The 14956-nt window shown below is 45.8% G+C and overlaps 1 protein-coding gene across 2 annotated transcripts in view; it reads right to left on the bottom strand.

Moving 5' to 3' along the window:
- FBLN5 (fibulin 5) overlaps window positions 1-14956 on the bottom strand; it is a 58979-nt gene that overhangs the window by 37070 nt on the left and 6953 nt on the right. The window contains exons 3-5 of one of the 2 annotated variants that reach the window (XM_081912923.1): window positions 11533-11583; window positions 7954-8005; window positions 2860-3108 (exon numbers count right to left, since the gene is read on the bottom strand). In XM_081912923.1, the coding sequence (XP_081769049.1) occupies window positions 2860-3108; window positions 7954-8005; window positions 11533-11583 (352 nt within the window). The remainder of the gene's footprint in view (window positions 1-2859; window positions 3109-7953; window positions 8006-11532; window positions 11584-14956) is intronic. The other variant, XM_081912924.1, reaches the window with a different exon arrangement.

Here is a 14956-nt window from a genome sequence, read left to right as displayed (position 1 = left end):
GCAATTTAGCTTGAGAACTAAATGTGAAGAAATGCCTACCCTGCAAGCCTGCAGCCATGGACATTTCAGATGACCCCAGAATAAATGGATTTCAAGATGCAGAGTTGGGAATAATCACTGCCTGGATCTCGGGGAATCCTTGCTGTGAATAGTGAACAGTACTAGGGCAGATGGACTGATTCTGAGATTCAGGATAAGGCAGTTTCATATGTCTGTGAGTGCAGAGGAAGGATAGAGGAGAAATTTGGTACAGTGTACATTTTAATGTGGACTTTTCTAATTCACAGTTGCCAATAGAATATGTGGACCAAAATACACTTATCCTTCAGAATTCACACTTCCACGAATTTTGTAATGAAGTTTCTCCAATCACTGGGTACAAAAAACAACAAAAAAACAACAACAACACGCTGACAAACTTAAAGTTGCAAACCAATGTAGAAATGTTACAAACTGAACTTAAAATAAAAAGAGAAACTGAGAGAAAGCCAAATTGACTGGTTTTGTCAACCCCTAGGTAAAGGTAAAGGTACCCCTGCCCGTACGGGCCAGTCTTGACAGACTCTGGGGTTGTGCGCCCATCTCACTTAAGAGGCCAGGGGCCAGCGCTGTCCGGAGACACTTCCGGGTCACATGGCCAGTGTGACATCGCTGCTCTGGCGAGCCAGAGCTGCACACGGAAACGCCGTTTACCTTCCCGCTGGTAAGCGGTCCCTATTTATCTACTTGCACCCGGAGGTGCTTTCGAACTGCTAGGTTGGCAGGCGCTGGGACCGAGCAGCGGGAGCGCACCCCGCAGCAGGGATTTGAACCGCTGACCTTTCGATCAGCAAGTCCTAGGCGCTGAGGCTTTAACCCACAGCGCCACCTATGTCCCTTGTCAACCCCTAGTTCTCAGTAAATGAAGAACCTTCACAATGCAGGAAGAAAGTAGGGTTCCCAGGTCTATCCTGGAGACTTTGCTTATCACTTTAAGAGCTCAGAGCCAATGAGGGAGTATGTGTTGGGGGTAGTGAACCCCTGCCCTTCTGCTCCAATGGTCCTCTTGACTACTTTTATTTGCCACATTCAGTGGGGTGTAAGCTGGAGAGAATGGTGAGTGAATGAACCATATGGAATAGCAGGGCAGGAAGTGGGCTACTGCATCCTTGCTCACTCTCTCAACCTCTTAAATCAATGGACAGTCTTCCTACTAAGCCACATTCCCACAATGAATTCATTAAATGCTTTTGTGAATGCAATGCACCACATGGTATGTCAATGTTAACATGCAATGTACTAGACACTAGCCCATAAAATGTTTTAATAAAAATGTCTGCTGTGTGTTTCATCTGACAATCTAGAGCCGTCTTCACCAACCTGCTGCCCCACTCCAGATGTTTTGAAGAACAACTGTCATCAGCCCCAACCAGCAGAGCTGATGGGAACTGTAAACCAAAACATCTGGAGGGCATCAGGTTGGCAAAGGCAGCAGACAAATATGTTTGGACCATTGTACATAGAGGATGATGATGGACTGAATTACTGAAAGTAGCTGGCATGAGACAAAAACAGTGTTTCCAAAAAAGAGCACAGCCAAGCTTTTCCTCTCACTCTGATCCCCTGGAATCTTATTAGTTTTACAACTTTTGATTCTATGTATACTAATGGGATGACCCCAGTGTGACGTCCTTATCCAAACAGACTGAACTTCACCAGGAATTACTTTTAACTTAAACCTTATGGGTTGATGCTTGGACAAAATAAGGAAGCATCCTGTTGGGAAAAGACCACCATACTGGTATATTATCATGACCTGTGCCGGCATTGCAAGTGGATGCAAAGATGATCAGAGCTGTATTTGTTGTTGTTCTAGTCCCTGGGAACAGCTGCTACTGCCAAGCACACAGCTGCTTAGCTATAACAAGAGATGGTGTGTAACATGGATCATAACAGAAATGTTGTATATTCATCACCTAGACTTTTCAGGCTCTATTCAGCTATGAGTGATCGCCAAAGAAGAAGAAGAAGCACTAGAAACCTATACACCTAATATTTGGGGTAGGTTTTTTAATATAAAAAATAGCTTCACCATGATCAATTTGACCTTAAAATGCATGAGTGTTGGCAAAATAAAGGAGGCCTCCACAAGGTTATACATTGAAGAAGGATGGTCTTCTCATTATCTGCCAATTTGAATATCTTCTCACTGAGGATTTGGGCCTCTTAAAAAACAAAACAGACTAGCTTCTGACTTAATACATGGACTTTTACATCAGTATATTCTTAGCTCACGTTTTTAGGAGCTACCCTACTCTCTCGATTGTAAATCCTTTTAATTGATTTACCTTTTATGGTAAAGGGTGGGTAAGAAATCTAATAAATAATAACAATGATTGATAAATAAATAAAGACATGATAGAAAATCTGAGATAAAAAGATAAAAAGATGAACTAGCATAAATACATTTGGTAGGTATATAAACACAGAGACAGATAAATGAAAATTAATTAAAAGCTCTCTCCTTATTCCATTTGGATTTGATTCTTTTTTTTTGCTTTTGAAGTAGATGTATAGTTTTTTCCCCAATAATTGCCATTAGATTTCATAAAATTATTTTTATATAAGCAGTGTATTTATGTCAGTTTGTAACAGTTAATTTTTTGATCTCTATATTTTTTATCATATCTTCAATTTGTCAGGATTTAATCTCTTTTTTGCCCTGATAGATAGATAGATAAAATGTGAATAAACTGGGATAAAACTGGTGCAATAATAAAAATAGCAGGACAAATATTTCAGATTGTAATAATAACACAGCCATCTATTAAAATAAAATAATAAAATAAGAGAAATATTATAAGACATTTTGCTACCTACCCACACACTGGTTGCCTTCGCTCATTTGGTAACCAAACCGGCAAATGACTGGAGTTCGTGCAGCAGTTGGATAATTGGGAGCAGGAGCTGGGGCTGGAGGTGGTGGAGGATATGCGTTAGGGTAAGGATTCAGATATGGCGATCGATAAACGGGATTTGTTCGTGGTATACAGAGATAGCCGCCATTCTGGTTAACGCACACCATATCTCCTCTACAGGCCTCGACAATAGTCCGACATTCATCAACATCTGAAAGGATGCAGAAGGGGAAAAACAATGTATCTCTCTGCCAGTTAAAGGTTTATTTAGCAAATCAATCATTTGCTATTTAGATCAGTCAACAACTAATGTTTGTACATTTAATCAATTCATCATTCATCATTTATATGCATTGCGTGGACAGGCGGAGTCCCCCAAACCCTGGGCAGCCCCCGTGTGGAATAACGACTCAAGGCAACGTGCTATGGGATTAAAATTAGCCACAACTTTATTATGTTTCAGATGTGGGTAGACCTTGGCTCAGGCATTGGGCGTTTATCCCTCCCAGTCCCCTGTCTGGGGAACATCAGGGTTGTCCAGTGTGTGTGTGGGGGGGTTGGGCTGGCTCTGGAGAACATATGTTCAAGCAGAGAGAGCCCGCCCCCGTTACGCCATCATCGCAGGAGAGTGCAATGACAACCTCTAGGCGTAAGGCCAAAGCCTCCCCTCAAAAACAACTCCTTTAGCGGGGAACCGTGGTATTGCTGCCGTAAAGAGAAGAGGTGTGTGGGTCACTGCTAAATGCCCACCCCTATTTAGGGAAGATAGACTAAAGGATTCTGCCCAGGCCTGATACTGCCAAAGTTGTGATGTTTTGCTACGGGAGAGGAAAACCTGCCAATGCAGGAGATTTCCTTTCCGGCCCTTCAACAGTGACCTTGATGTAGCAGCGCCCGCATACCTGTGGAGAAAAGGTTAACCTGCCAAAGAAGTCTTAACTGAGGGTGGGAGAAGCCAACTGATGATTCCCAGGTAAGATCCTCCCCCTATTGTGTGGGCAGGGTGGTCCCTCCCCCTACCTGGCCTGATCACCTTGGCAATGCCTCCCCAGGCAGGATTGGCCAACTGGCTGAGGTAGGCGGAGACCTCCAGGTATCCCACCTGGGGAAGGCGAATCCAAGCCTGTGCTAATGGTGCTGCATAGGGTCCAGGGGGGTGCGCGCGACCACGCAAAGGGCACCCCCATTTAATGTGGGGAGCGGTCATTTATAAACATTTCAATATAAGTGCCTTTTTTGTTACAGAAGTGCAGGAAAACTCAATATTACTAGTATTATTTTTTAAATTAAGCCATCGCTAACTTGGGGGGGGGGTAGAAAGGCATTTTTAATAGTTTCCCCCTATTTCAGGAGAGAAATATGATGCTGCTACACACCAGCAGAACGTCAGCCACATCCACTGTGTTCTCAACCCAGGAGTGACTCTAGAAACCTCCAGGACTATGTTGGTGACAATGCCCACATGCCGCCCACAGAGAGGGAGCCAGTGGTTTTGTGAGAGTGACATCACACGCACCCAGCACCTTCATATACACACCAAAGGCAATATTATCCCATAGTGCCTCCCATACCATCAGCTGCAGAGGCAGAGCTTGCAACAGCCCCACCATGGCCAGTCCTCAGGCATTCCTCTAGAACTCCATTAGGCTCCACAAAAAGGTAGAAGGAACCTTCACTTTGCTGCCAATACGTGGGGCTCTGCACAGTCCTTCTGGGTTCAAAGGTTCAAGACCAACCATGAGTGGGAAAGAACCTTTTGCGTGGATAGGCGGAGTCCCCCCAACCCCAGGCGACCCCCGAGCGTAATAATGACTCAAGACAACGTGCTATGGGATTAAAACTGGCCGCAACTTTATTAAGTTTTGGATGTAGGGAGACCTTGGCTCAGCCGGGGATCTGGGAGACATCAGGGTTATCTAGAATGTGTGGGGATTGGGCTGGCTCTGGAGAACATACGTTCAAGCAGAGAGTCCCCCCCCCCGTTTTGCCGCCATTGCAGGGGAGAGCAATGACAACCTCTCGGCGTATGGCCAATGCCTCCCCTCAATACCCCTTTAAAGGGAAACCCTGGGATCACCGCCACAAGGGTGGTTCACCGCTCCCCCCCCCCCATTTAGGAAGATAGACTAAAGGATTCTACCCAAGGCCTGAAACTACCAAAGTTGTGATGTTTTGCTAAGGGGAAGGCAAAACCTGCCAATGCAAGAAAATTCCTTTCTGGCCCTTCAACAGTGACCCTGACATAGCAGCGCCTGCATACCTGTGGAGAAGAGGTTAACCTGCAAAAGAAGACTTTACTGAGGGAGGGGAGGGTGGGAGAAGCTCTGGAGTCAACTGCCACTTCGCAGGTAAGATTCACCTTCTGCTGTGTGGGCAGGATGGTACCTCCCCATACCTGGCCAATCCCCTGGCAACGCCTCCCCAGGCAGGATTGGGCGACTGGCTGAGGTAGGCAGAGACCTCCAGGTATCCAGCCTGGGGAGGATGAAGCCAGCCCAAACTACCAGGAGTCATACTGGGATCCGGGGGCTGCGTGCGACCACGCAAAAGGAGCCCCCATTTGATGTGGGGAGTGGTCATTGTTAAGCAGCCATGGGGCAGGGCAGGTCACAAGAAGGGCAGCCACCGTACCATACTGACAGCAACAGCATCCATTGGCTAACAACATGAGGTATGGAGCTGGCAAGCAGGAGATGGGAGTTCAAGTTGCACCAGGGGGAAGAGGATATGTGTCCTCACAAGCTATCAGAATGTCATCCCCCCCCCCTGCCCAAAACCTCTCATGTACTCGTGCTTGAGCCCACACTAAAAACACCACAGATGTCAGGGACTGGTTGGCTGCAGAGGAATGGTGGGAGGAACCAGGTGGGGAGCCACCAAGGGAAGATGGCTCAGAGCCCAGGAATGCTAGTGGTCAGAGGGAGAAGACTGGGAAGAGGAGGTGTCAGAAGCTGAGGAGGTAACATGGTTTAGTGAGCTCGGAGTCTGTGGCAAAGAGAAGCCCAAAATCAGAGGCAGAGGCTGAAGCAGTAGAGTGGAACGACAGAGGCCAAGAGCAGAAATGCGTCAGGCTTGTGAAGAGTCAGGTGTGGCTCCCCCTCCTGCTGCAACAGGTTCCTCTCCTCCCTGATCTCGCAGAACCAGAAGAGGCATGAACAGGGCGGAGGAGATGTTATCTTCATGCAAGCACAGTATCAGATTGCTTGGGGGAAACCCTGGAGAGGAGAGGACTTAGGCAGCCGTGGGGAGGCTGTGGGAACCTTCAGTCTCAGCAACTGCTTCATGGGGGCAAGACCTACCAGAGATGAGTCGCTATGTGTTCATTAGACCTGACACTCTTTTGCAGATTGTGGCTTTGCTAAGAAAGAGTTAACTCCAACTTGCACTGTGTGATGTACTGATGGCTCATGGCTAACAACAGAGCAGTTCCACAGCAGTGGAGAATTGAACATTATGGGGAAAGCTGCCCAGAAGAGGGGGCTGCAGAGGATAATGGGCCAAATGTGCCTCCCCATATGTTCTCAAGTGGGAGCCTCCACTGGATCTCAGTCCTGGATGGGTCCCTTCTTTTCACTAAAGGGCACTCTGGAAACAACTCAACATACATACATACATACATACATACATACATACATACATACATACATTTCATTAACTTAAACAATGGAAGGCTCGTTGATATTACCTTGGTCTTGCCATGTCATGCAGATTGGTAATGGTTTGTGCACAAGGTGAAGCAGTAATGCAATTTCCCATTTTTAACATCCTGTCACACAGCTGCTAAGAACCATCTAATGGTGCAATAAAATGTACACCTGCATTGGCAAGATCAACACAGGCCAACAGGGAGGTCTGGCATAAACTAGACTACTCAAAAAGCCTCATCTAACCCACATGATTTTATCTTATCCTACTCTTACGTTTCTAGTGAAAATGTAAAAGATCCCATTCTTATTGCCTTCTCTACTACGGTTTCATTGCTAATTGCAAACTCCTGTAGCCTTTTTCCACTAACACATTTGTAAAAGAACATTGGGATGCAAATTTCAGGCTTGTGGTTCCCCACCACCACCCCCGACACTGATGGTTTGATTTGGCAGCTGTGAAACTTGGCTCTTAATCTGGAACTGCAAGCTTCTTTTACACTCTTGCTTGCATAAACATGGTTACAGGATATTAAACTCTGAGGATTTGTTTCAGATCTCCTCTTAGCTCTCACCAACATTTGAAAGTTATTTCATGTGTCGTAATGAATTGACTTCAGACAGATACAAACTGATTAATAAGATTAGACTGCAGACACCATTTTGGAGACCCTCTTCCTGTTTTGTCTCCTCTGCCAGAGAGCTAACAAATGAATGAATTTTGGGGAGGGTTCAGTGGGAGAGCATCTATTTTGCATGCAGAAGGTCCCTAGTCCAGTCTCCACCATCTCTAGCTAGAGTTGAGAAGGCTCCCTGTCTGAAAACCGCTGCCAATCAGTGTGGACAATATGGACCAGTGATTTGACTCAATATATAACAGTTTCCTATGTTCCTAACTAAAGATTTGGTGGTCATACTAAATACCACCAAGTGAATACATGGATTCAACTGGCAAGTATGGATTTGAACCTAGATTATACGTTCACAATCCAGCAGCCTGGCTATTGTCACCACGTATTAATGACATCATCCCTAACTATAGCCATTTAGAATCATAAAGTTGGTAGTGACTCTGAAGGTCATTTAGTTTAACCCCCTGCTAATACAGGAAATCTGATGTTAAAGTATCCCTGATAGAGGCCTCTGCTTAAACACCTCTAACAAAGGAAAACAGGTCATGCCACCAATAAATTATTCCTAAATATTTAGTTGAAATCCCTTTGTAATTTAACCCATTGATTTGGGTCCTACCCTCTGGAGGAACAGAAAGTAGCAGATGCAGTTAACACCCTGAAGCAGACATACAGAAGGACAGAACCATAACCAATATGCTACGATCAGACAAAGGCACTGTACATAATGAAGAGTCAGTTGAGTCCTAGTTCAAAGGAATTGATGCAATAAAATCCTACCTAAGCACTGGCCCGAGGTACGGTCCATCTCAAACCCATTTGAGCATTGTTGCTACAAAGAGAAAAGAAAAGGACACTCAGTCAATGGAAACCTGGATAAACACAGATCAGAATGAATTAGGATTCTCCCTTCCACACTTTGGTGCTGAGTTGCGAAATTTGCAGCAGACACACAAATTCAGGTACCACTATAAGATAACGTAGGTGAATGAAAGAACCCACAAGTGCCATGATTAAACTCCTAGTTGGCTGTGATCCTAAACCCAAAGCATTCTACCACTAGAGAATGTGCACAATAGAGATAATATCACAGTTCCATTCTTTTGGGTCAGGGCTAGATTTACTCTTGTCATTAAATGTGCAATTATTTAACTAAGGGCTCATCCACACTGCCATGTGGCCTGCCGCTTTCACCCAAGAAAACCCACAGCTGAACAGTGAATTGAACCAAATGGCAATCAGGTTTTGCGTGGGTTGCCATTTGTCCCCATTCAGTGGTAAAGTGTGTGTTTTCTCCAGGAAAGTTGCTGGACAAGAAAATTTAAAAAATAAAAAATAAATAAATGCACAGGACAAGTGAAGTGTGGAAGAGCCCTAGATGTAAAACTACTGCAAAATTACCACACCATATCCTTAAAGGACACACAAAGCATACCCACCCATAATCCTCAGAGCTGTAGTTTACCCCTCACAGAACTACAATTCCCAGCACCCATAACAAACAACAGTTGAGGTTTCTTGCCGGGGGGTGCTTTAAAGGTATAGTACATACACAGTTGTATTTTGTACCTATGTCTCTCACCCCATCCCATTGCACAAGCTGGATTTTGAAGTTTTCAATATTCTGATATTCTTTTCAAAGAGAGAAAGAGACAAGGAAGGGAAAAAACGCAACAACAAATTTAAATACATTTTTAAAGGTTTCTTTTTTAAAAAAAAAAAAGCTAAAAATGAGTTTGGTAAAAACTACTGCTGTAGTTCAAAAGACCAGGTGGCTCAACTAAATAATTGGCTTTAGTTTCTCCAAATTCCATCATGCATCTTCTGGCAGACCATTAGAGGATCTTGCTGGGTGAACATGAGGTCTTCAGGAAACTACCCTCTCTCCCATCACTTTCCCACATTGTTCCAATGTTTGCCACTAGCAGCGTTCAACTCTCTATAAATACAGCAATCTGCCATTCAGGATGCAAGCTTGTTTAAAGCACATGAAACTTAATAATTCCACTGTGTGGAAGCATAAATGCATTTGTTTCGTTGAAGGGACTTGCAAGGATACATTGCCAACCTATCAAAAAGAATTAAAATTGCAGTATTTTTATTTACTGTACATCTCTCTTTTGTTGACTACAGTGGTACCTCAGGTTACATACGCTTCAGGTTACATATGCTTCAGGTTACAGACTCCACTAACCCAGAAATAGTGCTTCAGGTTAAGAACTTTGCTTCAGGATGAGAACAGAAATCGTGCTCCGGCGGTGTGGCAGCAGCACAAGGCCCTATTAACTAAAGTGGTGCTTCAGGTTAAGAATAGTTTCAGGTTAAGAACAGACTTCCAGAACGAATTAAGTACTTAACCTGAGGTACCACTGTATAGCCAGGGGAGCCATTTAGAAAGGATGGGAGAAGTTGCCCACCTTTCCCTTGTTTTTCAGACATAATGTAATGTAAATATTCTTTGGTAATGTTTGTATCTTTAGTAATGGAGCAGGATAAAACAAAGCAAAAATGATGCACTTAACCCAACCTAGGTGGTGCTTTTCTTGCAATTTAAACATGACTGTTGTCTAGAAACAGGCCTTTGAACTTTACTGTGCATCTTTCCCCTTCATTTTTAAATATCCCAAATGCCTGAAGAAGTATCCCCCCCCCCAAAAAAAACCTATAACATTTAACTCTCAACTTATCCCTCGGCTTTATGGCAAGGTACAGAAGTTATATGAGATACCTGTCATCTATATCTATGGATATAAACCTTATAGAAGACACTCTTGGAATGTGAGTGGGGTCAGAAGAATTAGGTGCATTTTATTCTTATTCTTAGGTGCATTTTATTCTTATTCTTAAAGTATTCTTATTCTTGCTTCTTCCTGGCCTAACAATTGAAGATAAACCCTTAGGTTTCCTCTTCCCTACGGGCTTCAGGTGGGCTGCTTGCCTTTTTTAGTTAACAAAACACTGCACAAACATTCATGCATGCATCAGTTCATTAGTGTGCTTGTACTATTAGTGCTCCCCACTAGTAAAACCAATTGTTTTTAATTGCAGGATTGCTCTGATAAATAGAGAGGGGGATTATTGATGAGGGCCATATATCAGCATTAGCTTCTGCTTTAGACTTGCAAGGGTTTTTAGAGCTTAACCTTAGAGGGGGGGGGGGACTAAGCTTGATGATGTAATACTTTGAGGTTGTTTCATAGAATTGTAGAGTTGGAAGGGAAGCCGGGGGAGGGGGTGTCATTTAGTCCAACCCCCTGAAATTCAGGAAACTCAGCTAAAGCATCCATGACAGATGGCCATCCAACCTCTGCTTAAAAACCTCAACAGAAGGAGAGTTTCCAGAGTGGACTCGCTGCTCTAAACACCCTTAAGGGAAAGAGGAAAGGGAACATCAGCAGATACATGTGTTATGAGCCCCTTGTTTACATCCTGGAGAGGCTGGACCACTTGGGATGAGCAGTGGGAGGAGTTCAAAATGGTGCCTGACAATGATTCTGGGGAGGGAACCCGGTTAGGACAGACTGTGGCCTGGCCCCTGACTCCCATCTGTGCATTGTGGGGAAGAGTCTACAGGTGAGGGATCTCAGCAGGTTGCCACCTAGCTCATAAGTACCAGCCTCAACTACTCTGCCACCAGCACTGCCCCTGGTGCCACCAGAGCTTCAGCCTGCATCAGCCTCTACCGATATGCCCCTGCCCACTGAGGAGGTGGCTGATGCCCAGTCTGATTCTTAGGTGGCCCTGCTGCCTTCTCTGTCACCTAGGGCACAGAGATGCTAGCACTGGCACAGACAGACAACTCAGGTACAGTTCCTCAGGCGTTTGCTTGCTCAGTCCAGAGCTGCATCCAGCTTGCTATGCTAAAGCCATGCATGCCTTGCTCCTTTAAAACAGTGGTCCTTGCTTCCAGAACATACAGGTCTGAGTAATGAAATCTATAGTAGGAAATGAGATCCGAGTCCAAGTCCCACATCCAGGACAGTTTGATCCAACCCACACCTCAAGGTGCTCAGATGAATGAAGGTGCTGCGAGTGGGCAGGCAGCTGCAATAATCCATGTCCACTGAGCCCTCCAACCTTGGCCCACGAGATTGCCACCCTGAGAAGACAGCTTATGCAAGCAGCTCAGCCAGCTGCCCCACCAATCAAGACTCGTCTGCCCACTGGTCAAGTTCCAAGGAAATTGGGATCAGTTCATAGCATGATCCATTCATGTGTGTGAGGGCAGCCGAGTGGAAGATTCCCACCAAATACTCAGCTGACAGAGGCGTGTTCTGCAAAAAAGAGGAGTATCAGCTCCCGTCTCACTGTCCCTATTATGGTACCATTGAAGCACTGGGAGAATTCATTGATACCAACCTCAAGTGAGGATCCATCCTGTCTTCCATATCTCCTGCTGGAGCCCCGATCCTGTTCGAAGAAGAAATCAGGAGTAACAACTGCTGTGCGCTAAACAGGATGACCATCCCTAATCACTGTTCATTGCTCAAAGGCCATGCACCGTCAATATCTTCTCTAAGCTGGATCACAGAGTGGGCTACAAACTAGTAAGAGTCCAAGAAGGGGATGAATGGAAGACTGCTTTATAAACCCAATATGGACATTATGAATACACTGTCATCCCATTCGGCTACTGCAATGCCCCTGCTATCTTCTAACACCTCATGAGCAACATATTCAGATACTTTCTTGACAGGTTCATGGTGGTTTAACCAGACAAAATCTTTATCTGCTTGGAGACACCCCAGGAAAATCTCCATGTCAAGCTGGAAAAGTGCAAGTTTGACTTCTCCAGCATCAACTTCCTTGGATACCTGTATCTCCCACCAAGAGGTAGAGATGGACCCATACCAAACATATGGCATGCTAACCTGGCAGTCCCCCAAAGCCAAACAAAAACTTGCAAAGCTTCTTGGCTTTGCTAATGATTACTGCAGGTTTGAAAACCACCACCGCACTCACAGACTGTCTTAAGGGAAAGAAGTCATTTCAGTGGACAGCAGACACACAAAAAGCCTTTGAACACCTAAAGGAACCTTTTGTTTCTGAACTGATCGTATACCACTCAGATCTGTCCCATAACTTTGCTGTGGAACCTGATGCCTCTGATGTGGCTACTAGGGTGATTCTGCTGCAGGCTGAAGAGATGGGAGGAGCAGCTTGTCCCTACATGTACTAATCCCCAGAATTAACCCTGCCCAAACAGAACCACACCATCTGGTGCAAAGACATCAAAGACACTTTCAAGGTGTGGCAACACACTATAGAGATTCAGATGGACCACCCCAACTTAGGGATTGCCCAGCCACTAAATCAACGACAGTTCCATGAGTCACAGTTTTTCACCTGGTTCCATTTCAAGATCGCCAACATACTCAGCACTCAAAGTTGATGAGAGGATGCCTTCTCCTGCAAGCCAGAATACAACAGCACCAGAGCAGAGTGGGAGCCTGAACTGAACCCTTCATCCAGAACAATTGATAATGGACAGCTCCTGCCAACCTAGCAGTTCGAAAGCACGCCAAAAAGTGCAAGTAGATAAATAGGTACTGCTCTGGCGGGAAGGTAAATGGCGTTTCTGTGCGCTGCTCTGGTTTTGCCAGAAGCAGCTTAGTCATGCTGTCCACATGACCCAGAAAAACTGTCTGCGGACAAACGTCGGCTCCCTCGGCCAGTAAAGTGAGATGAGTGCCGCAACCCCAAACTGGACTTAACTGTCAGGGGTCCTTAAAGGAGCAACAAAGATCCCTTTGTTGAGGGGGAAAAGTGCAAGAATTAACTTCCCCTAATGCTGACAGCTCCACCAGCTACTCTGTTCAGGGTGGACTATTCTTTCATCCTAAAGCAATCTATGTGCCACCATGAGAACTTAGAGCCCAAATGCTCAAGCAATACCATGATAATCCCACTACAGCAGCGTTTCCCAACCTTGGGTCTCCAGCTGTTTTCGGACTACAATTCCCTGACCACTGGTCTTACTAGCTAAGGTTGATGGGAGTTGTAGTCCAAAAACAGCTGGAGGCCCAAGGTTGGGAAACACTGCACTACAGGACACTTCAGACAACATAAATCCTGCACACAGTCGCTCGTGAATTCTGGTGGCCAAAAATAAACCACCATGTAGAAAAATAGGTGCAATAATGTACAAAAATTGTGTCGACACTTGCCGACGTGGGGATCCAGGGCACAGTCCTTCAATGGCTGCGCTCGTTTCTCTCTGGTCGGGGACAAAGGGTGGCGCTTGGGGGGGAATTGTCATCCCGCCACTCCTTGGTGTGTGGTGTGCCCCAGGGTGCAATACTCTCCCCGATGCTTTTTAACATCTTTATGTGCCCCCTCGCCCAGCTTGTCCGGAGTTTTGGGCTGGGCTGCCATCAGTATGCTGATGACACCCAACTCTATCTGTTGATGGACGGCCACCCAGACTCGGCCCCAGACACACTGATCAGATGCTTGGAGGCTGTGGCTGGATGGTTACGTGGGAGCCGGTTGAAGTTAAATCCTTCGAAGACAGAGGTCCTCTGGCTGGGACGGGACGACATGGGACTGAGGGGGCAACTCCCATCTCTTGCGGGGGTGCAATTAGTGCCAGCACCGTCCGTTAAGAGTTTGGGTGTAATCTTCGATACCTCCCTCTCCATGGAGGCGCAGATTGCAGCTATAACAAAGGCGGCATTTTTTCATCTCCGCCAAGCTAAGCAGTTGGCTCCTTACCTCTCTCGCCCTGACCTAGCCACTGTGATCCACGCGACGGTCACCTCCAGACTGGATTATTGTAACTCGCTCTACGTGGGGCTGCCCTTGAGACTGACCCAGAAACTCCAGCGGGTGCAGAATGCCGCAGCGAGACTCCTTACGGGGTCTTCGCTTAGAGATCACATTCATCCGGTGCTATACCAGCTGCACTGGCTCCCGGTGGAGTACAGGATCAGGTTTAAGGTGCTGGTTTTAACCTTCAAAGCCCTATACGGCCTAGGGCCCTCGTACCTACGGGACCGCCTCTCCTGGTATGCCCCACAGAGGAACCTACGGTCTTCAAATAAAAACACCTTGAAGGTCCCAAGCCACAGAGAGGTTAGGCTGGCCTCAACTAGAGCCAGGGCTTTTTCGGCTGCGGCTCCAACCTGGTGGAACGCTCTGTCACAAGAGACAAGGGCCCTCCAGGACTTGACATCTTTCCGCAGGGCCTGCAAGACAGAGCTGTTCCACCTGGCCTTTGGTCAGGGCGCAGCCTGACTCCCTCCTTTGGCAATCTTTACAAAACCTTAGTTTATGGTTGCCATCAATTTTGATTTTAATTCATTTTTATAATGTTTTATAATGTTGTACTGTTTTAGTGTTGTTAGCCGCCCTGAGCCCGGCTTCGGCTGGGGAGGGCGGGATATAAATAAAACTTATTATTATTATTATTATTATTATTATTATTATTATTAGTGGGCCAGCCTGCCTCCTGTAACTACCCTCTACACCCACTGGACCATGGGAAATGGTTTCTATGGACTTCATCACTGAACTACCCAAACCTCAGCACCACAGTACAATTTTAGTGGTGGTTGACAGCTTCAGCAAGACGGCTCATTTTGATCCCTTGCACTGGACTCCCAAATTTGTACACAACTGCTTCTAGAACTCTACTCAATAGACTCCATTCCTTACCAGCTATGGATTCCACCCATGCACCTTTCACTCATACTTTATTGGTTGCTTCAGCTACTGACTTTGACCAAGAATTGAAAGCTATGCAACAGCTGCTACAAGAACTAGAGCCAAGGCCAGCTGCTAC

The sequence above is a fragment of the Podarcis melisellensis genome (assembly GCF_964234715.1).
Source record: "Podarcis melisellensis genome assembly, chromosome: 1".
Taxonomy (NCBI): domain Eukaryota; kingdom Metazoa; phylum Chordata; class Lepidosauria; order Squamata; family Lacertidae; genus Podarcis; species Podarcis melisellensis.
This window is presented reverse-complemented; position numbering and strand designations above follow the sequence as displayed.